Genomic DNA, 24,641 nt, shown 5'->3' with positions numbered 1-24,641 from the left:
AGCAAATGACATAACTGCAGTATTCATTTTACCCCTTTGAATATAGTTTTTGTTAACCTTTGGGGTGTTGGATAAACATATCAACAGCATAATACAGCCAGCGTCTTGACAAAACATGTAACTTTGGTACCCATTTCACCACCCCTTTAGAACCTGAAAAAAAATGAATGAGTAACCTATTCAGCATGTTTGATATACATGTATTTGAAGTTTTTTACTATAAATGCCGATCATATTTACTTTCCAATTAATTTGCATTGATCAACATCAAATGTTTAAAATAAAAAAGCTAAATACACAATGTATGCCTGAAAATTGGAAACCTTTTACATGGTAACCTTAAGAAAACGAGCAATATAACAAATTATGGAAATATTTACTTTTGATCAGATGCCCTGGTTTCATAATAAGAGCCGCGTCATGACAAAACCAACATGGTGCATTTGCCACCAGCATGAATCCAGACCAGCCTGCTCATCCATGCAAACCCTATAACTAGTAGAGAAACTGATAGTGAACAGCATGGATCCTGATCAGACTGCGCAGATGCGCAGGCTGGTCTGGATCCATGCAGGTCACAAAGGCATTATGTTGGTTTGTCATGGCATGGCTCATAAGATGATAATTTTCTGTATCAACCAGATATACCGGATGCTGCAACAATGCATGTATCAGAGTCTACAACTACTGAAGATGAATTTGGGGCCAAAGATTATCGTAAGATTCTAGACCTAAAACTTGACCATGCTTCCAGACCTATTTGGGTGGTAAGTAGTTAACAGTTAGCTTATTCTGTAGAAAACTTTATAAGAAAAAAATTAAATGATTCACTGGAAAAGGAGATAGCTAATAGCTGTGTTTAGATCATATTTTACCTCCAACCTTAGTGACAGAGAGTTATGGTAACTGTCCACCTCATATGTAAAGGTGACAGTCACAGTAAGGCAGTTTAAAATTATTTTTATTTTTGTTTATTTGATAATACCAATTTATTTATCTGGTAAATTTTATTGTGTAGCTTTGTCTTTGTTAGAATAAAGATTAATTGTGAAAGACTGAGAAGTAAATAATCTATTATCATGTTGAGATATTACCCTTTCAGGCACCAGATGGTCATATATTTTTAGAAGCGTTCTCACCTGTGTATAAGCATGCCCATGATTTCCTTATTGCCATATCCGAGGTAAGATAATAAACAAATTTATTCCTTGAAAGTTTGATTTTTTAAACAATAAATTTTATCAGATTTAAATTATATTGCTCACTGTATGCCACTTATTTTGCATTATTCTGCATTAATACATTGTCACATTGTATTATTAACTTTAGTGGATATTTTTTTTGAGGAAAAAAAAATGACCCAATTATTTATTTTGAGTATTAAAGAACTGAAACATAATGATAATAATTCAATTGCAAGTGTCATTAATAACAGACCCATGCCAGCCACCAATAAGAGCCAGGCCAACCTTCAAGTCTGTTAAGTTTGTTCAGACACTTTACTGATAGTTTCTCAATTTGAATATGTTGTTACGGAAATTCTTAACCCTTATCTTCCTTGACTGAGTCTGTGTCATCAGTATAGAAGCAGGCAAGGCAGGTCCTATACAGACTATACTGTTAGCTGACCAAATATCAAATATTCATCTTAAAATCCTAATTGTTGATAACGGACAGTATCAAAATTTAAGGTTCTAGTAACACTTGCAACACTTCATTCACAGTTAAATAGTTCCTTTAAATAAATTCAGCAGTTTAAGTGTAAACACTATTTTACATGATTTTAAATTTAGAGCAAGTCTGTACACTGTCAGCAATGTTTAGAGTAAATACAAATGAAGAGATATAATATATGTTTTCTCACTATGCTTTATTTTTCAGCCCGTGTGTAGACCTAGTCATATTCATGAGTACAAATTAACTGCATATTCATTATATGCAGCTGTGTCAGTTGGTCTAGAAACAAAGGATATCATAGAGTATCTGCGGAGATTGTGTAAAACAACATTACCCATAGGCATAGAGGAATTTATCAAGGTAGGTCTCACGTTTCTCTTCCTAGTCAGTTATAGTTTGACAGTGTTATTTTTTTTAAAGTACACACAACCTTTTCCAGCTATTTTGGTAAGTGGCCTTTAGTTTAAATGGCGAAAATTTTTAGGAAATTTTATTTATCTAACTAAGTTGAAAATCAACCTTACACATGAAGTTTTATTCATGTGTATGATTATATAACTTGTTACTTATTTTAAAAAATAGGTCAAAAACAGTTTTTTTCCACAGAAGTTCAAACAGTTTTTTTTGGCAGCTTAGAGAAACAGTTTTTCTTAATGAAATTTAGAGGGAAAAAATATAATATATTACTTTGGTTATAGGGAGAAAATAACCTATTTCAGCAGCAATATTTTCATTGAGGGCTTAACTAAATGTAATGAACATCTATATATATATAGTGACAGAGTAAAAGTCTGTAGATAATGGATTTGCAAGTTAATTTTGATTTGACAGGCACATGTTTTTCTATAATAGTAAGATAGAAGACAGTTTGCCATGTTTAAACAGCTACTGATTTCAGCAATCTAAGAAAAGAATGTTGGAAAAAAAGATGTTGATGTTTTAGAAATACTAAAGATATAATGAGAAAAGGTTAAATTCAATATTTAATGTAAACTTTTAAAATTCAGTTTATGTATTTACATGTATTATTATTTTTTGACACTTAAATTTGTATATGGAATGAAGACAAATTTTTATTCTAGGCCTGAAGTTTGTAAACATCTGCTTATATTTAATGTAAATGTTTATCTTGCTATCTTCCAGTTGTGTACATTGAGCTATGGGAAAGTGAAGTTGGTGCTTAAACATAATAAATATTACGTGGAAAGTCAGCATGCGGTAACAACCAATCAGATTCTTCTATATATGTTCATAATTAGTTTAGTGTTTTCCTAAAATATTACTATTGTTTGTGTTCAACTTTAAAATCTCAAGGTATTTTGCTTGAAACATTACACTTGTCATCTGGATCATACTTGCAGACCTGGGGTAATCATTAATTGTAATCATTGATTTTTTAATTGATTACATGATTACACTGTAATCATCATGTAATTGATTACCTTGCCCAAAATTGATTACATTAATTGTAATTAATCAATTACAGCTAAAATTTAGTCAGTAATTATGATTACAATTTGATTGACATTGATTACTATCAGATTTAACAGGAAACTATTTTGATTCAAGGGATGCCTTTATTTTACATGATACAGTTTATCTTTTGTATTACATTTTTTAAGTAAAAGCCCTTAATTAAGACCATCATCTGGGCTGGACCAAAGTGGTCTAAATTGTGGGTGGTCTTAATTGTGAATATTCTCATCATTGCTTACATACTTTATGACCATGAACTATTTTAGTCATTTAACAGCATGTATCTTAAGCTACGAATACAATATAAGACACTATAAAAGTATGCTTTGATATTTGATGAGAGGAAAGGATATTTCTGAAGAAATTTAACATACAATACTCTTTCGCTAGATTTCAATATCAATTATTATATGATGTACATAAGTCACCTATCAAATAAAACTTAAATCTTCACAAAATAATTTGCTGAAAGCAACATTAAACCACTCTAAAATTAACCTTGTCACCTTATTTCATAAAATGGCCCAATAATAACAGTTTTTCACACCTGAATTTAAGTGTCATGCATTTCAGCATTCAAGCAGATCATAACAACAAATTTAATATCTAGATAGGTGTTGACTTTGATATTAGTGGTCTCAATAGTTGGGTCAAATTAAGAATAAAGCAAAGAATTTGGACCAGGGCTTCCGTTAATGGGAGTTTGGGAGTCATTTACTCCTTGCTTTTGACTTTTGACTTCCAAAATTTAATGTTTTTCCTTCTTTACATATAAAGCGTTACTTTCAACAGTGGGTCCAGAGATTTTGCAGTCTCTGACTTCCAAATTTTTTTAAACTTAGTGGATGCCCTGTTGGACTGAATCAGGTGGTCTTAAAAGTGGATAAGCAGTTGTTCTTAATTCTGTATCATGTAACCATTGTCATAAAGAACAAGTTGTAAAAATAGTCTTATTAACGGGGTGGTCTTAATTCAGGGGTGGTCTTAAGTAGGGATTCTACTTGTAATCAATTATCAATCAATTACTCTCTTAAAATAATTGTAATTTAATTGATTACAGAGGCAAGTGTGAGTAATCAATCTTAATCAATTACAATAAAATCTGAAAGTAATTGTAATTAAATCAATTACTGATCATTGTAATCATCCCCAGGTCTGCATACTTGCATCTTATTATTTAAGATTAATAACTCTTGCATGGATTTTTATTGGAAAAAAACAATTATTTCACTTTGACAACTTTGAATCATAAAATATGTAGAGGTTGAAACAAGTTATTGTTGAATAAAAATACACAAAAGAAAAATGATTTCAGGAAGGCTTAACATCTTAATGATCTTGATGTCTTTATGGTCATAATTGTTGTCATAAACACAGTAACTCTAGATTGAAATGTTACAGAATTATTCCCGTTTGTGAACTTCATGACTTGTTTTTCTATCAAGCATTGAGAATTGTTGAGGACACTGTCTGTCTGATTTGTTTTTATCTCAACTAAAACCTTGACACAAATTTGAATATACTTTACAGATTTATAAAACTCATTGTTCAAAGTAGTATAACTTTTATACATGAAACAAGGAACTGCACCCATTTTGTAGCTATACTTTTATATGAAGATATTTATCATCATTGTACTTTTTCTCACCCAGGAGGTTGTACAGAAGTTGTTGAAGGATCCGGTTATACAGGAGTGTAGGTACCGCCCAGAGGTAGAGGAGGGGGAGAATGTAGAGGTGATACAAGAGAGTGTGACTAAACCTACAACAATACAGGTAACACAAACTTTATTTATTGTTGGTTATTGTTAACAGTACGAAACATAAGCTTTAAGCTCGTATCCGACATGAACAAAAGATAAAAATAATAACAAACATAAATAGAAAAACAACTGTTTAGATAATACATAAAATTAATTCATGTTGTCATTGTTGTCATTGTTATGAAAATCAGAGCATTTAAAATGAAAATACTGTCCTGTCCAATGAGGGTTTGCCTAAAATACGAGAGTGACCCTTTCAAAAAAAGTGAGCGAAAGTGACCTTAGAAATATGAATTATAGAGTTTTGACAGAATTTTAAAATTACAGCAGTATATATAGTAAACATATCTCAACTGTGGATGCTACTAGTAAACATTTACAAGAATTGTTATAGTTTAAACATATTTATTTCCCAAATATTGACATATAAACATTATATTTCAAGTCTAATCATATACAGTGTAACTTCCGAATTCCGGAACTTCTGAAATCCGGAAACTTCTAAAAACCGAACAATTTTTTCGGTCCCGATTTTTTTCCTTCTATTTTCTATTAATATAATACTTCTGAATTCCGGAACTTCTAAATTCTGAATTCCGGACGATATTTTCGTAAAATTAGAGTCAAATCAATGCAATTTTACCTCCAAAATCTGGAAATATCCAAAGGTGTGAAATACATTGTAAATCGAGAATGTTTACCCTGCAGGAAGATTAAATCTCCCTATCCATTGTTTACTAATTAGCGGTGATCGTGTAATTTGACACGCGTTAAAATCACAAACTGTGAAATGGTATGTTTGAAGTGATGCGGTTAATTAAAGTAATTTACGGCGGTCAGTTAAATTGAAGTGTTTACTAGCGGATTAAATGACAATTAATTGGGACAATGTATGCATCAAACGTCTTTAGGGATTTTATTGCATTTGATTGATTTTTATATAAGTATCATTATTATAAAGTATTAAAACAAGTGTTAAATATTTTCTTTTCCTTCACATCTTTATCTTGATTAAAAGACTATTATATATGATATTACAGTAATGGCCACATTTTCCTTGACATTTAGTGGCTTAGTCTTGTCCACATTTTCATAAACCTCTGAATTCCGGAACCTCTGAAATCCGAACTTTTTGACAAGTTCGGTTTTCAGAAGTTACACTGTATTCAAAGGAAAGGATTAGAAATTATGTAGTATTATAAAAAAATTTCTCCTTTAAGTATAAATAGAAGACTTACAGCAGAACAAATATGTAACAAGTAATTTTTTTGTCAATTTGAGTACTAATATCTGGCACTGAGAAATTGATTAGTGATGGAACAAATATTTCTTTATGAAAAGATGCCAAAATATTTTGCATATTAAAGACATGAAATGTTTTTAAGAAGTTTGCTTTCAGATTACATTAACAATAATCTGCTGAATTTCTGTAATGTTTTTGCATAGTTTTTTGGCATAAGTTGTAGCAGGGATCTCGGTATAGAAATAAATGAAATCAGACTGAATGGGCAACAATAGTGAGTGTGGTCACGCTGTCCTGACTTGCCTAACTATACTGGTTGTATAGGTCTGATATTATCTTCACCACCAATAGAATAATTCACTTTTATTGCCATTTATATACATGTACGTGTATTGTAAATTGTACAAAATACATTTGTATAAAATGTATAGTTAATTTATTGATGAAAAGGAAGCAGATGCTTATTTATCTCTAAAATAAGGCACAGCAAGCACCTGAACAGTTGATATTCTCTACCCAGAATAATTATACAGAATATTTATAGTGATACATTGTATTAATTTGTTTTAGTTTTTTGTTGTAAGAAGTTTTGATTTTTAAACAGTTTAACAAACCAGTCACAAATGGTGCTGCCCCTGGCATGAGTACAAGCAACAATGCCGCTGCAGGACCATCGGGTGATGATGGTGCCAAAACGTCTACGGAGGAGGCAGTCCCGTCAGATATATTTGATTATTATGACAAGATGGATAATGAGGAGGAAGATGGGGAAGATCTAAGAACTGTCTCGTTTGAGGTGAAACAAGATAGAATAGAAGATATACAGAAAAGGTATGCTTTATAAGTAATTCAGTTTACTTAATAAAACAATACTGATGCCATAGAAACGTTTTAATTTACATTAACTGGAGATCCTTCGGTCATATATAGGAAGAGCTTATTTTCACCAACTTAAATATCCCATGCCCGGCTTTCACTAACATTCTCAAAACCAAAATCTCAGCTGAAATCCAAGATTTTTTCTCAACTCAGAAACATAGTTTGAGATTTTTTCTCAGTTTGACTTGTACTAAAATTCTATGAGAAGTAGATATATAACTTTGGTTGAGTAAAACATTGCTGGTTTTCAAAAGAATATTTGTTTTAGTGGATTGCTTACTGTTTTTAAACAATCAAATTTATTTGCTTAGCTTGCTCTCCAAATTTATATTGTAAATGTTAACAGTTAGGATGGTTATACAGATATGATCTATCATATATTTGTAGATGTATAGAGTTAGAGTACCCTCTGCTGGCAGAGTATGACTTTAGAAATGACACTCATAATCCAGATATCAAGTAAGTGTTAGTTCTTACATAGATATAAGCTAGTAGGTTTTTCTTCTTTTTAAAAGTTACAGTATCAACATATTTCTGGTAACAAAATGTTTATCAATATCAAAGGCACTATTTTATCAAAATTTTAACTCTTACTTTGCTGTTCCAAAAAGTGACATACCGTTGCCAGTCCTTAGTATCGAGTCAGACTGGCCTCCTGACAGTCTGCCCAGTCTCTATGCTGTTGGTAGAACAACTTCAAGTTTTCATCTTGATATACCATAACATTCATAATGTACAGTTCCAAACATAGAAGCTGAACAAGACTATTTCATAACTTCAGCTTGTAGAGGGTTCATGCCTGCTTGATATTGCATATCAGGAAAATAATTATATTCAGTTAAATATTTGACTGATGTATGCGAAACATTGATATGTATTTAAACAGATTTATAGTTTTGATGTGATTTTTTCTTATACATGTATTAGTTTCTTTATCTATTAACCATCATTTTAGATATTTGGTTGAAGTCTACCCTTCATTTTGGGTAATATGTGGATAGGATCAAGGCTGTTGTGGCTGAAATTATATTTTTCACCTTTGACCAAAAACTACAGAAGGAATGGGTTGAAACTTCACATGCTTTTTAAGAGCATAATAGAATGTCACTGTCCAAGGGCCATAACTCTAAACTTGGATTTTGACAGAATTTTGCCCTTTTTGAACTTAGATAATTTTACATTATCCAGACTTTTGCTTTAAGCATTGTGATTATTTGAATATGAGTTGAGCTGACAGCTCTTGTTAGTCCATTCAAAGCTACATCATAGAGTATTGCAGACTTTTTAGCTCGACTATACGAAGTATATGGAGAGGTGTCCTACTCGCCCCGGCGTCGGCGTCCGCGTCCAGATTTTAGATTAAAGTTTTGGTGCAGTAAAATATTTTTCATTATAACTTTGTCATTTCTTAAGGTATCAACTTCAAACTTCAAATATATGTTCCTTATCATCAACCACATCTTATGTGACAAGGTTCATAACTCTAGCACCAATGTTTTCAGATTTATCTCCCCTTGAACTTAGAATTTTCCTTAAAAAATACTATTTTTTACTGTTACTTCTTTATTTCTTAAGGGATCAACCTCATACTTCAAATATATGTACCTTATCATCATCCCATCTTATGTGTTAAGGTTCATAACTCTAGCACCAATATTTTTTCAGATTTATCTCCCCTTGAACTTAGAATTTTCCTCAAAAAGTACTATTTCTTTACCGTTTCTTCTTATTTTTTAGGGATCAACCTCATACTTAAAATATATTTACTTTATCATCATCCCCATCTTATGTTGACAAGGTTCATAACTCTAGCACCAATATTTCAGATTTATCTCCCTTTGAACTTAGAATTTTCCATAAAAAATATATTTTTTACTGTTACTTAATTTTATTTCTAAAGGGATCAACTTCATACTTCAAATATATTTACGTTATCATCATCCACATCTTGTGTGACAAGGTTTCATAACTCTAGCACCAATATTGCAAGAATTATCTCCCCATAACTTAGATTTTTTTACTAGAAAAATGTTATTTTTTATTATAACTTTTTTATTTTTAAAGGTATCTACCTCAAACTTCAAATACTTATTCCTTATCATCAATTACATTTTATGTGACAATGTTCATAACTCTTGAAGCAATATTTACAGATTTATCTCTCCTTGAACTTAGGATTTTCTTTAAGAAATATATTAACTTCTTTATTTTTTAAGGTATCTACTTCAAACTTCAAATATATATTTCTTATCATTACACAAATGTTGTGTGACAAGGTCCATAACTCTAGCATGACTATTTCTAGAATTATTCCCCTTGATCTTGGAATTTATGTTAACAAATATTACTTTTTAATATAACTTAATACATAATTATACATAATTGATTTTTCTTTCATAGTTTTGTCCTCCTTACTGCGTCCAGTATTTTATTAGTCGAGCTTCGCTGTCTCCTGTGACAGCTCTTGTTATTTCTTTGCCTTTATTAGCTCACCTGTCACAAAGTGACAGGGTGAGCTTTTGTGATTGCTTTTCGTCCGTCGTCCGTCCGTCATCCGTCTGTCCGTCGTCCGTCCGTAAACTTTTACTTTAAATGACATCTCCTCATAAACCACTAAGCCAATTTCACCCAAACTTCACAGGAATGTTCCTTTGGTGGTCACCTTTAAAAATTGTTCAAAGAATTTAATTCCATGCAGAACTCTGGTTGCCATGGCAACCGAAAGAAAAAACTTTAAATATCTTCTTGTACAAAACCATAAGAGCTAGAGCTTAGATATTTAGCATGAAACATGTTCTAATAGGTGTCTACCAAGTTTGTTCAAATAAAAGCCCTGGGGTCAAAATTGGCCCCGCCCCGGGGGGTCATTGATTTTCCCTATATGCATATAGTAAAAACTTAAAAAATCTTCCTTTAAAGAACTCAAAGAGCAATGGCTAAGATATTGAGAATGAAACATCTTCTAATAGGTGTCTACCAAGTTTGTTCAAATAAAAGCCCTGGGGTCAAAATTGGCCCCGCCCCAGGGGGTCATTGATTTATTCCCTATATGCATATAGTATAAAAACTTAAAAAATCTTCTTTTAAAGAACTCAAAAGAGTTAGAGCTAAGATATTTAGCATGAAACATGTTCTAATAAGTGTCTACCAAGTTTGTTCAAGTACAAGCCCTAGGGTCAAAATTTGCCCCGCCCCGGGGGGTCATTGATTTTCCCTATATGCATATAGTAAAAACTTACAAAATCTTTTTTTAAAGAACTCAAAGAGCTATGGCTAAGATATATAGCATCAAACATGTTCTAATAGGTGTCTACCAAGTTTGTTCAAATAAAAGCCCTGGGTCAAAATTAGCACCGCCCGGGTCATTGATTTTCTTTATATGTGTATAGCAAAAATTAAAATCTTCTTTGAAAAAACCAAATAGCTAGAGTTTAGATATTAAGCATGAAACATCTTCTAGTAAGTGTCTACAAAGTTTGTTCAATAAAAGCCCTGGGTCAAAACTTGCCTGGCCCCAGGGGTGTCATTGTTTTTAACTATATGTGTATAGTAAAAACTTTAAAAAAAATCTTTCTTTTTAAAAAGCCATATGAGCTAGAGCTTAGATGTTTAGCATGAAACATCTTCTTATGGTGTCTACCAAGTTTGTGCAAATAAAAGCCCTTGGGTTAAATTGGCCCTGCAACGTTGGGGGGGGGGGGGGTTGGGGGGCCTATATACAGGTGAGCGACCTCAGGGCCATCATGGCCCTCTTGTTGAAAGTAAGATATTAGATAATACACTACATACTACAGTGCTTTTCAAATACATAAAAGTCAGTGTACAAATGATGTAAGGATATTTGTCAGGTTGGAAACTCATATCAGTTGTTATATTTCAGCATAGATTTAAAACCTTCAACAGTTCTTAGACCGTATCAGGAGAAGAGTTTACGTAAGATGTTTGGTAATGGGCGTGCTAGGTCAGGTGTTATAGTGTTACCTTGTGGTGCGGGGAAGACTTTAGTCGGTGTGACAGCAGCGTGTACTGTCAGGAAAAGGTGTTTATGTCTTGCTACATCAGGTGTGGCAGTTGAACAATGGAGATCTCAGGTTTGCTTGATATTAATTTGATTTTATTTTTAATACTTTTTATTCTAACCTTCATAAATTGTGATATAAAACCTATATGTAAATAAATGAATATTCTTGATCATATTTCATTAAATGTATTTTGTAATCATCCTAACAGTGTCCAGTAATCTGCTAGATCCCTGGTCCAGTATGCTTATTATGTACAGTTTAAGGTGTGTTTTTTGATTCTCAAGAGAAGCAAATTTTTATACATGACATATTGTCCTAACACAGTTTGTCCAATGTTATTCATGCTTTAGTACTAACTTCTGTAACTGGATATGGATAAGTTAGCATTTATTTTAGGTAAAAAAGGTAAATTCTAGTGTTGAACTAACTATAGAAGCCATAGAGCGACATTTATTTTTGAAAAAGTAATAAATAATTAGTTAGAAGTTATAAATGATAAATTTCCTTACATGACTTCTGTAACAAACTGATTGTTTCATATCGATTTATTCAGGGAATATACATAAACATGTACAATATTTTCACATATATCAACATGCATATAATAAAACACGCAAGAAAAATGCAACAAAACAAAATAATTATAAGATTAATTAGTATGTTTTATGTTACCCTAGGATTGCCCTTTAAGTAAAACCAAAATAAACTGATATCTCTAGATTTGACATGCAGAAATTATGCAAATTTGTGATTTATGTTTTATATCAAAGTTTAAAATGTGGTGTACAGCAGACGACAGTATGATCTGCAGATTTACATCTGATGCTAAAGATAAACCTATTGGTAAGTTCATTTATTTTAACAGCTTATTATTAAATGTGGATATTGTAAGGTAGATTTTTGGCTATTTATAATTGTTGTTAATATCTGTTATAACAAACAAATGACTGAAAAGGTGTATTAATAAACTGATTCAAGCTAGACAGAAATATGAATTACATGTTTAGGGATATGTATGCCTGACTATATTTTAATTATAGAAATAAGTCATTGTTCTTATTATATAAAATAAATATAAAATATGTAAATAAGTTATTTTGTGTTTTCTTTGTGATTAATATATAAATTTTAAAAAGCAACATTTCATGATAATACAATTCTTAAAAGATTGTACAAACGTCGGTTAGCATCATTAAATAAACTTTAAAACTTATCCTGTGTTGATTGTTTGTTCCACTTTTTAGCTCACCTGTCACAAAGTGACAGGGTGAGCTTTTGTGATCGCTTTTCGTCCGGCGTCCGTCCGTCCGTCCGTCGTCCGTCCGTAAACTTTTGCTTTAAATGACATCTCCTCATAAACCACTGAGCCAATTTCATCCAAACTTCACAGGAATGTTCCTTTGGTGGTCACCTTTAAAAATTGTTCAAAGAATTTAATTCCATGCAGAACTCTGGTTGCCATGGCAACCGAAAGAAAAATCTTTAAATATCTTCTTTTAAACAACCCTAAGAGCTAGAGCTTAGATATTTGGCATGAAACATCTTCTAATGAGTGTCTTACCAAGTTTGTTCAAATAAAAGCCCTGGGTCAAAATTGGCCCCGCCCCCGGGGGGTCATTGATTTTCCCTATATGCATATAGTAAAAACTTAAAAGATCTTCTTTTAAAGAACTGTAAGAGCTAGAGCTAAGATTTTTGGCATGGAACATCTTCTAGTGAGTGTCTACCAAGTTTGTTCAAATAAAAGCTCTGGGGTCAAAATTGGCCCCGCCCCGGGGGGTCATTGATTTTCCCTATATGCATATAGTAAACACTTAAAAAATCTTCCTTTAAAGAACTGTAAGAGCTAGAGCTTAGATATTTGGCATGAAACATCTTCTAGTGAATGTCTACCAAGTTTGTTCAAATAAAAGCCCTGGGTCAAAATTGGCCCCGCCCCAGGGGGTCATTGATTTTCCCTATATGCATAAAGTAAAAACTTAAAAAATCTTCTTTTAAAGAACCCAAAGAGCTAGAGCTTAGATATTTGGCATGAAACATCTTCTAGTGAATGTCTACCAAGTTTGTTCAAATAAAGCCCTGGGTCAAAATTGGCCCCGCCCTGGGGGGTAATTGATTTTTCCCTATATGCATATAGTTTAAACTTAAAAAATCTTCTTTTAAAGAACCGTAAGAGCTAGAGCTTAGATATTTGGCATAAAACATCTTCTAGTAAATGTCTACCAAGTTTGTTCAAATAAAAAGCCCTGGGGTCAAAATTGGCCCCGCCCCAGGGGGTCATTGATTTTCCCTATATGCATATAGTAAAAACTTAAAAAATCTTCTTTTAAAGAACTGTAAGAGCTAAAGCTTATATATTTGGCATGAAACATCTTCTAGTGAATGTCTACCAAGTTTGTTCAAATAAAACCCCTGGGGTCCAAATTGGCCCCTCCCCAGGGGTCATTGATTTTCCTTATATGCATATAGTAAAAACTTATAAAATCTTCTTTTAAAGAACCCAAAGAGCTAGAGCTAAGATATTTAGCATGAGACATGTTCTAATGGGTGTCTACCAAGTATGTTCAAATAAAAGCCCTGGGGTCAAAACTGGCCCCGCCCGGGGGTCATTGATTTTCCTTATATACATAGCAAAAACTTAAAAATCTTCTTTGAAAAAAACCCAAATAACTAGAGTTTAGATATTAAGCATGCAACATCTTTAAGTAAATATCTACAAAGTTTGTTCAAATAAAAGCCCAGGGGTCAAAACTGGCCCTGCCCGAGGGGTGTCATTGTTTTTTACTCTATGTGTATAGTAAAAACTTAAAAAAATCTTCTTTTAAAAAAACCCAATGAGCTAGAACTTAGATGTTTTGCATGAAACATCTTCTTATTGGTGTCTACCAAGTCTGTTCAAATAAACAAATAAAAGCCCTTGGGTAAAAATTGGGCCGGGGGGGGGGGGGGGGGGGGCTATATACAGGTGAGCGACCTCAGGCCATCATGGCCCTCTTGTATTGTTTTATTGTAAGATTGTACAAAGGTTAATTAGTTTATAATTGAATTGATTACTCATGCATTAATTAGACAATGAAATTCTTTATTTGTATCATTTATTTAAAAAAAGTTATATCCTGTGGTAATTGCTGATTTTCAAAAAAAATTGAATGTATATTTAAGTGAATGAACCATTACAGGTTGCTCTATATGTATCAGCACATACTCTATGTTAGCACATACGATGAAGAGATCATGGGAGGCAGAAAAAGTCATGGAATGGATGCAAAGTCAGGAATGGGGACTGATGGTACTTGATGGTAAAATATTTCTCTTGTTCTAATGTTGTGTATCTCACCATTGTAGATTTAAATCTTTACAGTGACGTCTTGTTAATTGACGTGAGAAGGCTAACCAGGTGTTCAAACATGCCTGAAATAATATATATTATAGAAGGGCATGTTTATTATAGAAGGACATGTTGATGTTTACCTCCTCCATGAAAAAAGAAGATAGTAACTTAACATCTTACCCTATTTAAACAGAATAAGTATGGAACCATAGTTTTTGATTTATTATGCCCCCTTTTGAAAAAAAGGGGGTATATTGCTTTGCACTTGTCGGTCCGTCGGTCCGTCGGTCCGTCGGTCCGTCGGTCCGTAGACCAAATGGTTTCCGAGTGATAACTAAAGAACCCTTAGGCCTAGGAACTTCAAACTTGGTATGGTGATTGGTCATGACAAGTAGATGACCCCTATTGATTTGGGGTCAAGGGTCAAAGGTCAAGGTCACATTGACCTTGTAAGCAAAAACGGTTTCCGATCAATAACTAAAGAACCTTAAGGCCTAGGAACTTCAAACTTGGTATGGTGATTTGTCATGATCAGTAGATGACCCTATTGATTTTGGGGTCAAGGGTCAAAGGTCAAGGTCACATTGACCTTGTAAGCAAAAAACGGTTTCCGATCAATAAGTAAAGAACCCTTAGGCCTAGGAACTTCAAACTTGGTATGGTGATTGGTCATGATCAGTAGATGACCCCTAACGATTTTGGGGTCAAGGGGTCAAAGGTCAAGGTCACATTGACCATTTGGGTAAAAACGGTTTCCGATCAATAACAAAAGAACCCTTAGGCCTAGGAACTTCAAACTTGGTATGGTGATTGGTTATGACCAACAGATGACCCCTATTGATTTTGGGGTTAAGTGGTCAAAGGTCAAGGTCACATTGACCTTGTAGGTAAAAATGGTTCCCGATCAATAACGAAAGAACCCTTAGGCCTAGGGACTTCAAACTTGATATGGTGATTGGTCATGATCAGTAGATGACCCCTATTGAGTTTTGGGTCAAGGGGTCAAAGGTCAAGGTCATGACCAGTAGATACTTGATAACCCTTATTAATTGTTTGATCACTGGGTCAGAAGTCATGCATAATTACCTTATCACATGAATAATTGGCTGCTGATAGGGGGCATACATGTTTTACAAACATATCTTGTTTACTTAAAAGTTGAATCTCTTGTTGAAATTACAGCTACTTAATAAAGTGTACTTTTTTTATGCCCCCACAATGTGGGAGCATATAGCGTTGCACTTGTCCGTCTGTCCGTCTATCCGTCAGTCAGTCCGTATGTCCCGAAATCTTGTGAACGCAACTCCTCTTAAACCAGATGGCAGATTTTGCTTAAACTTACAGGGATGAACAACCTTAATGTGTAGATGGCAGTAAAGGAAGGAATTTTCGCTGCGACCAAATTTAACAGAATTATGGCCCTTTGTTGATTTTTTCACTAGATACTATGTAGAAATTTTGTGAACGCAACTCCTCTTAAACCGGATGGCAGATTTTGCTTAAACTTACAGGGATGAACAACCTTAATGTGTAGATGGAAGTATAGGAAGGAATTTTTGCTGCGACCAAATTTAACAGAATTATGGCCCTTTGTTGATTTTTTCACTATATACTATGTAGAAATTTTGTGAACGCAACTCCTCTTAAACCGGATGGCAGATTTTGCTTAAACTTACAGGGATGAACAACCTTAAGGTGTAGATGGTAGTAAAGGAAGGAATTTTTGCTGCAACCAAATTTTACAGAATTATGGCCCTTTGTTGATTTTTTCATTATATACTATGTAGAAATTTTGTGAATGCAACTCCTCTTAAACCAGATGGCAGATTTTGCTTAAACTTCCAGGGATTAACAACCTTAATGTGTAGATGGTAGTAAAGGAAGGAATTTTTGCTGCGACCAAATTTAACAGAATTATGGCCCTTTGTTGATTTTTAGTTTTCAACTTGTGGCACATGTAGTCCAAAAAATATTTGACCTAGAGTCATAAGATTGACAGAACAGTGGCGTGTGGGGGCATCAGTGTCCTATGGACACATTTCTAGTTTATTTCAATTACAAAAAAACGAAAGCAACTGTTATTTGGGTGTCAAATGTAATGAAAAGCTTTTCTGTTATTGAATACTATACATGTATATCATATGATTATAACAGAAGTACAGACAATACCTGCAAAGATGTTCAGACGAGTGTTGACAATCGTGAATGCCCACTGTAAACTTGGTCTCACTGCCACTCTGGTACGCGAGGATGATAAAATTGCTGATCTCAACTTTCTGATTGGTCCAAAACTTTACGAAGCAAACTGGATGGAACTACAAAATCTTGGTTTTATAGCTAGAGTGCAATGTGCTGAGGTAATCTTACTTTTGTAGTTAATTGTAGTTAATTGGTTGGGGTCAAAGTCATTCAGACTAAAAATACATGTTCCACCTCTACCACATACAAATGCCATGTTTTTGCTTTGCCCAAACAGCATCAGTGTGATCAGGCTTTATACTTTTGACATTTATTTCTTTGATAATGGAAACCATGGGACTCACAAACATATTTTATGGTTATAACAATAAGTAAGATAAGACCATTTCAAGATGAAGCTTGCTTGTATTCTAAATAATGAGCTACATTTGTATCATACACAAGTATAGCTAGAAAATCATCATAGTACTACCTTATTGTTTAATCTTTAACATACTTGCTAAAAAGGAATAAGCCTTTGTCATCAGTTAAGAGTCAGACCAATCGTGTAGACTATACTGTGGGTAGATCACTTTTAGCATTGAGATGTTAAAATATTTTAGATTTTAACAGACTGCTTGAATTTTAAAACAGGTCAATCCATCACATAAATACTGCTAGTTTAGTGTAAAGTTTTACTTTTTACTCAGTGATATAATATGAAATATTGTAATATTTAATGATTTGTCAATGAATTAAAGCATTATATGAAGTTTGCAATAATCAAGCAAAAGGTATTTTTTGTTTCAGGTATGGTGTCCGATGACACCAGAGTTTTATAGAGAGTATCTCACAACAAAACAACAAAGGAAATTGGTAAGTAGCAGTAGTTTTACATTTACTTTTAAAAGATCACAGGTTTCAACCTTGTTTTTCTTTTTTTATACAAATATTCATTATCTCAAAGAAAAACCAATATAATGCACAAGTTAATTTGATAATAACCAAAAGGGAAGCCCGGAAGGGAAAATGGTAAAATGGATGAGGAATTGAATATAGAATTTCAGTTTACAGTTTTATTGTTATGTGATTGAGCTTTTTAAAAAAAAGAAATGGTGGATTTCCCAGGTAAATGAATTGGAATGTTATAAATCTCTTATAAAAATTGTTAGGGTTCATGTAAAATTTGTTTTTTATGTGATTATTTTGTATATGTGTACAGAAAATGAATTTCTGTGAATTTGTTTTTACACTGAAAATAGATGAGCACACCAGCTGTTGTTTTGTAATTGTTATGTCACATTAGCAGTCGAATTTTTATTCTATTGCTTTTAATATCAGAGATTAAAACAAGTCAACCTTTGTGACAAGAACATGTGTTGTTTTAGCATTGTTATGTTTTATGAACAGAAGGAGAATTTCTATACTGTTTGTTTTACCATGAAAGATATAGGAAAGTCAACCTCCATGTCCTGTGACAGCAGGTGTTGTTTTGGCATTATTGTGTTATATAAACAGGTAAATTTCTGTTGTTTCAGTTGCTGTATGCGATGAACCCAAACAAATTCCAAGCCTGTCAGTATTTGATACGTTACCATGAGCGACGAAATGATAAAATCATTGTATTCTCCGATAATGTATTTGCTCTGAAAAACTATGCCATCAAACTAAACAAGTATGTATAATTTAAATTACTAATTTTGTAGTTTGAATATTGTAGTTTTATCCATTTAGCAATTAATTTCATGCATATTTGGTCTGAAAAACTACGCCATCAAACTAAACAAGTATGTATTGTTTTGTAGTTTTAATAATGTAGTTTTAACCATTAAGCAATGATTTTCATGCATGTGCCATTCAGGAAATATGCTTGCATATTTTTTTTCACACAGGCATTTTGGAAGTATTCTTTTTCAAAATTGACAACAAATAATTTTTTGCAGCAGACATATTACATTGTATAATATATAGCTTTAAAAAATAGCTTATATATTTTCATTGACATTATTTGCGATATCATAAAGTAATAAATGATTGTATAATTTCAGACCTTATTTATATGGACCAACATCACAAGGGGAGAGATTACAAATTCTACAAAACTTCCAACATAATCCTAAAGTCAACACTATTTTTGTCTCAAAGGTTAGAATGCCTTTTATTTTTTAAATAATATGTACATGTATTAAACAGCCAATTAGAAATCAAAAATTCCTCTTGTCCGCTCATAATTACAAGTAGAATTTAAGAGAATTCAATGCAGGATGAGTAGAAAAATGTTGCCTGCTCATCGGATTTAGTAGCTACTTGTCGTGCAGGACAAGTGACTCTGAAAATTATTTTTGATGCCTGCCAATTATATGCAGTAAGAATTTAATATCATACTAAGAAGTGACATGTTTTGCAAATTTTTAAGCATGAATATTGACTGGTATACATTTTCTTATATTCAATATTTCATCTGCCTAATTAAATCAATTACATTGTGACCCCTTGCTCACCTGAACTTAATGAGGTAACAGGTTCTACTTACTGCAAAATGGAAAATATCTGTTTAAAAAAAGTGTATGTGCTGCAGGGAGGGATGGGGGTACAAGGGGAATAGGGGTGCAGGAATGGATGGGGGTGCAGGAATGGATGGGGGTGCAGGGAGGGATGGGGGTGCAGGGATGGAGAGGGTACAAGGGGGTGGGGTGCAGGGAGGGATGGGGGTGCAAGGGAGATGGGGGGGGGCAGCACAAAGATGAAGCTACATATTGTATTTGAAGATGGTGAAATTAACTCAGCCATATAACATTGCTTTACTATTTGTTCATGTTTTGTTATCTTAAAGGTGGCTGACACATCATTTGACCTACCAGAAGCTAATGTACTCATACAGATATCAGCTCATGGTGGCTCTCGTAGACAAGAAGCTCAGAGATTAGGAAGAATTCTAAGAGCAAAGAAAGGTATATCAAACTCTATTATGTCTTTTACTTTCAATTAAAAACTAGAAAGTCATATCTCCATTTAAAATTTATAATTTAAGATATTTAAAGTTTTGATTCTTTTCAGACTTTAATTAATTTCAGTATAACTGTTGTTGTAATATTGTACATGTATTTTACAGGTGCTGTAGCTGAGGAGTATAATGCATTTTTCTATTCTCTTGTGTCACAAGATACAATGGAGATGCAATATTCACTGAAGAGACAGAGATTTCTCATTAACCAGGGTTACAGTTATAAGGTCATCACAAAACTAGCTGGCATGGAGGAGGTAAACTAATTGTTGTTAGCAGTTATAGTAGGAATCTCAGTTTCACTAAAATAGTTAGGAGAACCTAAATTTTATTTTTGGGTCCCTGGCTGAGTGGTTCTGGTCATTGACTTAAAACCACTTGCTCCTCACAGCTCTAGGTTTGAATCCCGCCAGGAAACTTTGATTTTTTTATGTAAGGAAGCTAACCAGCTGCCTTGCATAATGTTCGTGGTTCTAATCTGTGTCTGAAATAATGCACAGTGGGGCACATGTAAAGCTAAAAGTCACCATATTATCTCTACTTCCTTGGTGTGAAGTTAAAACCAACAAATAAAATTGAGTTTCATTCAATGTATTTCTTGATGAGCTGATCACACTTTTTTTGTCATGATTAAATAAGAAATGATGTTCATGTTCCTTGTAGAGCTTGAACCCATAATTCTTATGTGATAAGGCTAGCACCTATCCCCATAATGCCTCTGTTCCCATCAGTTTTATTATGCTTGAGAGATATTAAAGAGTCAATTAGAATAATACCCGGTATTTCAAAAACTTCACACAAAAGGGATCAAAATTAGCAATTAATAAGTTGTTACATTAGCATAGTTACATGTTATGAAAATGCTTTAAGATGTATAGAAATTAAATCATCAACTGATCTTTTAATGAACTAGGAACATATTTGTATATTAAGGATTTAAATATGCAAACAACTTATCTTGTATCTTTAATTGGCACATGTTATGAAAAGTATTCACTTTATAATACTGGCTGTTAATACGTCATGTATAAGTTTCTATATGTGACTGGTTGTAACTTCTAGGAGGAACTGGCATTTACTACAAAGGAAGAACAAGCACAGTTGTTACAGAAAGTGATTGCAGCTTCTGATCAGGATGCTGAAGAAGAAAGAATTATAGGAGAAAGTATTGGTGGGAAGTCTATCGTAAGTTGTCATCTGCATATTCAAATAGCCAATTGTTAAAACTAGTCACATTACAGGGATAAAGTTATAACCAACATTTGATATATTATTAAACTTTCAATAACTGTAAAATCATGTTTTGTTTTTAGCTCACCAGAGCCATCATGTTTTGTTTTTAGCTCACCAGAGCCAAAGGCTGAGGGCGAGCTATTAGTATCAAAGGGGGATGCTCCGGTGTCTGTCCTCCATCGTCATGCGTCAACAATCGTCTTCTTCTCTGAAACTACAAAACAGATTTACTTCAAATTTGGTCTGTAGCATCCTTGTGACAGTCACAGTGGAATTTGCTCATGTCATTCCAATTGGTCCCTTTTAGGGGTCAGCAGAGCTAAAAATAGAAAAACCTTTAAACGTCTATTTCTAGAGAACTAATTGACCAAACTTTGTCTGTAGCATTCTTAGATAGTCTTTAATCAAGTTTGCTAATATTATTTTGATTGGCCCCTTTTAGGGGTCTCTAGGGCTAAAAATAGAAAAACCTTTAATCATATTCTCCAAGAGAACTAATTGATGGATCATCACCAAACTTTATCTGTAGCATTCTTGGGTAGTGTTTTATCAAGTTTGCTCATATTAATTTGATTGGCCCCTTTTAGGGGCCGCTAAAGCTAAAAATAGAAATACCGTTTAATGTCAGTATTTCTAGAGAACTTATTGATGGATGATCACCAAACTTTGTCTGTAGCATTCTTGGGTAGTGTCTTATCAAGTTTGCTCATATTAATTTGATTAGCCCCTTGTAAGGGCTGCTAAAATTAAAAATAGAAATACGTTTAAACATCTTCTCCTACAGAACTAATTAATGGATGATCACCAAACTTTGTCTGTAGCATTTTTGAGTAATCTTTTATCAAGTTTGCTCACATTAATTTGATTGGCCCCTTTTAGAGGCCACTAAAGCTAAAAATAGAAAAAAACCTTCAAACATCAATTCCTACTGAAATAATTGATAGATGATCACCAAACTTTGAAGCATTCTTAGGTAGTCTTTTATCAAGTTTGCTCATACTAATTTGATTAGCCCCGTTTAAGCTAAGGCTTAAATGCCCCAGGTCATGGCATTTTTTCAAATTATAGTTTAAACATATTCTATGCTCAAATTTAATATTAGAATATATTGACATTCCAACACTGAAAAGCAGTTGTTTCTGGTGAGCGACTCAGCCCTCTTGTTCATATTCTAATGTACATATCTGATCATTGGAGATACTTTTAACCATTGATGTTTTAGACACTGCTGCAAGTTTTAGTCAAATGAGAGTGTTTTGAGACATTAAAGAGAGTTTTAAACATAGCAGAGAGATTTAGAGAGATTTTGAGATACAAGCGTCTCATTTTGAGATACAAGTGTGTCACATGAATTCTATATGAAAACATGATAAATCATTACCTTACAAAATATTTCTGTACCATAGTGATGATTTTGTGCATTCCACACCTGCTTTATAAGATTGAAATGTACAAATTTTGTTTTAATTTAGATACTTTATTTAGAAACTTACAACTATTTTTCAAATTATAAACAGTATGATATATCATGGTACTTTTTAGCTCACCTGTCACTTTGTGACAAGGTGAGCTTTTGTGATCGCTTTTCGTCCGGCGTCCGTCCGTCGTCTGTCCGTCCGTCCGCCCGTAAACTTTTACTTTAAATGACATCTCCTCATAAACCACTAAGCCAATTTCATCCAAACTTCACAGGAATGATCCTTTGGTGGTCACCTTTAAAAATTGTTCAAAGAATTTAATTCCATGCAGAACTCTGGTTGCCATGGCAACCGAAAGAAAAAGCTTTAAATATCTTCTTTTAAAAAACCCTAAGAGCTAGAGCTTTGATATTTGGCATGAAACATCTTTTAGTGAGTGTCTACTAAGTTTGTTCAAATAAAATCCCTGGGGTCAAAATTGGCCCCGCCCCAGGGGGTCATTGATTTTCCCTATATGCATATAGTAAAATCTTAAAAACTCTTCTTTTAAAGAACCCAACGAGCTAGAGCTAAGATATTCAGCATGAAACATCTTCTAATGAGTGTCTACCAAGTTTGTTCAAATAAAAGCCCTAGGGTCAAAATTGGCCCCGCCCCAGGGGGTCATTGATTTTCCCTATATGCATATAGTAAAAACTTAAAAAATCTTCTTTTAAAGAACTCAAAGAGCTAGAGCTAAGATATTCAGCATGAAACATCGTCTAATGGGTGTCTACCAAGTTTGTTCAAATAAAAGCCCTGGGGTCAAAATTGGCCCCGCCTCGGGGGGTCATTGATTTTGCCTATATGCATATAGTAAAAACTTAAAAAATCTTCTTTGAAAAAACCCAAATAGCTTGAGTTTAGATATTAAGCATGAAACATCTTCTAGTAAGTGTCTACAAAGTTTGTTCAAATAAAAGCCCTGGGGTCAAAACTGGCCCCGCCCCAGGGGTGTCATTGTTTTTAACTATATGTGTATAGTAAAAACTTAAAAATCTTCTTTTAAAAAACCCAATGAGCTAGAGCTTAGATGTTTAGCATGAAATATCTTCTTATGGATGTCTACCAAGTTTGTTCAAATAAAAGCCCTTGGATGAAAATTGGCCCTGTGTGTAGTAAAACTTAACATTGTGAAACATCTTCTAATGAGTGTCTTCAAGTTTGTTCAAATAAAAGCCCTGGGGTCTAAACTGGCCCCGCTCCGGGGGCCTATATACAGGTGAGCGACCTCAGGGCCATCATGGCCCTCTTGTTTATCACTGGTATCACTGGTTCTGAAAAATCATTGGATAAGAAATTTAATGTCCAGGAAATAAAGATTTGTAATAGTCAGTATGATAACTAATGAGGTTCTAATGGCAATAAAGAAATGTGCATTACACTGTATATTTTGATTATTATTTTCTTATTTTTTTGTAAACTATTTCTAGAATTATGACTTAATAAAAATTATTACTGCATCATAATTATCAAAATAATTGTGTTTCTAGTTGTTGCAATTCATGTAAGAAATTATAAGTTGAATTGTTTAAATATTGGAAACTTGTTTAAAAATAGTTTTATAAACCTTTCAGGCATTATATATTGCAATATTGTTAGAAACATAAAATTTAAGAAATGGGTATTTTCAATATTGAAAGGTATCAAAATTTTGTAATTTTCAAAACTGTCAAAACAGTAAAATAGACAAAAAATATTTGTATATAATTTAAATGCATAAAAAGAAACTTTATTTGCAGAAAAAAAGTTGTTTAAAGCATTTTGTATAAATCAAGCCTTGTTTTATGTTTCAGATGGGACGAAAAGTTGGGAGCATGAGTTCCATGTCAGGAGCAGACGATAATGTATATATGGAACTTTCTAAAAAATCCTCCAACAAGCATTCACATCCATTGTTTAAAAAATTCAGAAAATGAGAAAGTGTTTTTACAATTTACTCCTATAATGTTGGGTAAAAATACTTGTAACTTCTGGGAAAATTTTGTGAAATTTACGCCCTGGTACAGACAACATTAGGGGCATAGAACATTCTACAGAACCTTGACACCAAACTTTCATTTAAAATGATGGGAAAGTTTTGAAAATAAATGACTTATCGGATCGGAGAACAAAGTTTTCATGATATTGTATTAAGTAGTTATCTTACCTACAAAATATACTATTTTCAAATGATGAATTAATGCAGCTTTTCTAAATTTGGTTGCATGTTAAATAACATTTGTTGTTTAGATGGTATTTAAAAAATGATTATATTTCTTGTGGGCATGCCTGATGTATACATGGATCTTTCCAAAACATTTTAATTCCATTATTAAGAAAATTCAGAAAAAAAACCCAGAATGACTTAATTTTTAGATTCATTATTTTTCTTTGAAG

The 24,641-nt window shown here is 33.1% G+C and overlaps 1 protein-coding gene across 1 annotated transcript in view; it reads left to right on the top strand.

Moving 5' to 3' along the window:
• LOC132737767 (general transcription and DNA repair factor IIH helicase subunit XPB-like) overlaps positions 1 to 24,190 on the top strand; it is a 28,574-nt gene extending 4,384 nt beyond the window's left edge. The window contains exons 3-20 of the mRNA XM_060725110.1: positions 643 to 767; positions 1,103 to 1,183; positions 1,882 to 2,037; positions 2,821 to 2,895; positions 4,806 to 4,928; positions 6,763 to 6,989; positions 7,425 to 7,496; positions 10,918 to 11,128; positions 11,830 to 11,902; positions 14,239 to 14,358; positions 16,545 to 16,747; positions 17,379 to 17,444; positions 18,107 to 18,243; positions 18,617 to 18,713; positions 19,402 to 19,519; positions 19,681 to 19,829; positions 20,635 to 20,757; positions 24,059 to 24,190. Of these exons, the coding sequence (XP_060581093.1) occupies positions 643 to 767; positions 1,103 to 1,183; positions 1,882 to 2,037; positions 2,821 to 2,895; positions 4,806 to 4,928; positions 6,763 to 6,989; positions 7,425 to 7,496; positions 10,918 to 11,128; positions 11,830 to 11,902; positions 14,239 to 14,358; positions 16,545 to 16,747; positions 17,379 to 17,444; positions 18,107 to 18,243; positions 18,617 to 18,713; positions 19,402 to 19,519; positions 19,681 to 19,829; positions 20,635 to 20,757; positions 24,059 to 24,181 (2,279 nt within the window). The 3' untranslated portion in view covers positions 24,182 to 24,190. The remainder of the gene's footprint in view (positions 1 to 642; positions 768 to 1,102; positions 1,184 to 1,881; positions 2,038 to 2,820; positions 2,896 to 4,805; positions 4,929 to 6,762; positions 6,990 to 7,424; positions 7,497 to 10,917; positions 11,129 to 11,829; positions 11,903 to 14,238; positions 14,359 to 16,544; positions 16,748 to 17,378; positions 17,445 to 18,106; positions 18,244 to 18,616; positions 18,714 to 19,401; positions 19,520 to 19,680; positions 19,830 to 20,634; positions 20,758 to 24,058) is intronic.
• The last annotated feature ends 451 nt before the right edge of the window (positions 24,191 to 24,641 follow it).

Source organism: Ruditapes philippinarum, unplaced genomic scaffold, assembly GCF_026571515.1.
Source record: "Ruditapes philippinarum isolate M1 unplaced genomic scaffold, ASM2657151v2 ctg24_1_1_1_1, whole genome shotgun sequence".
Classification (NCBI taxonomy): domain Eukaryota; kingdom Metazoa; phylum Mollusca; class Bivalvia; order Venerida; family Veneridae; genus Ruditapes; species Ruditapes philippinarum.
The sequence above is the reverse complement of the archived record's forward strand: the minus strand, read 5'-3'. Positions and strand labels throughout refer to the sequence as shown.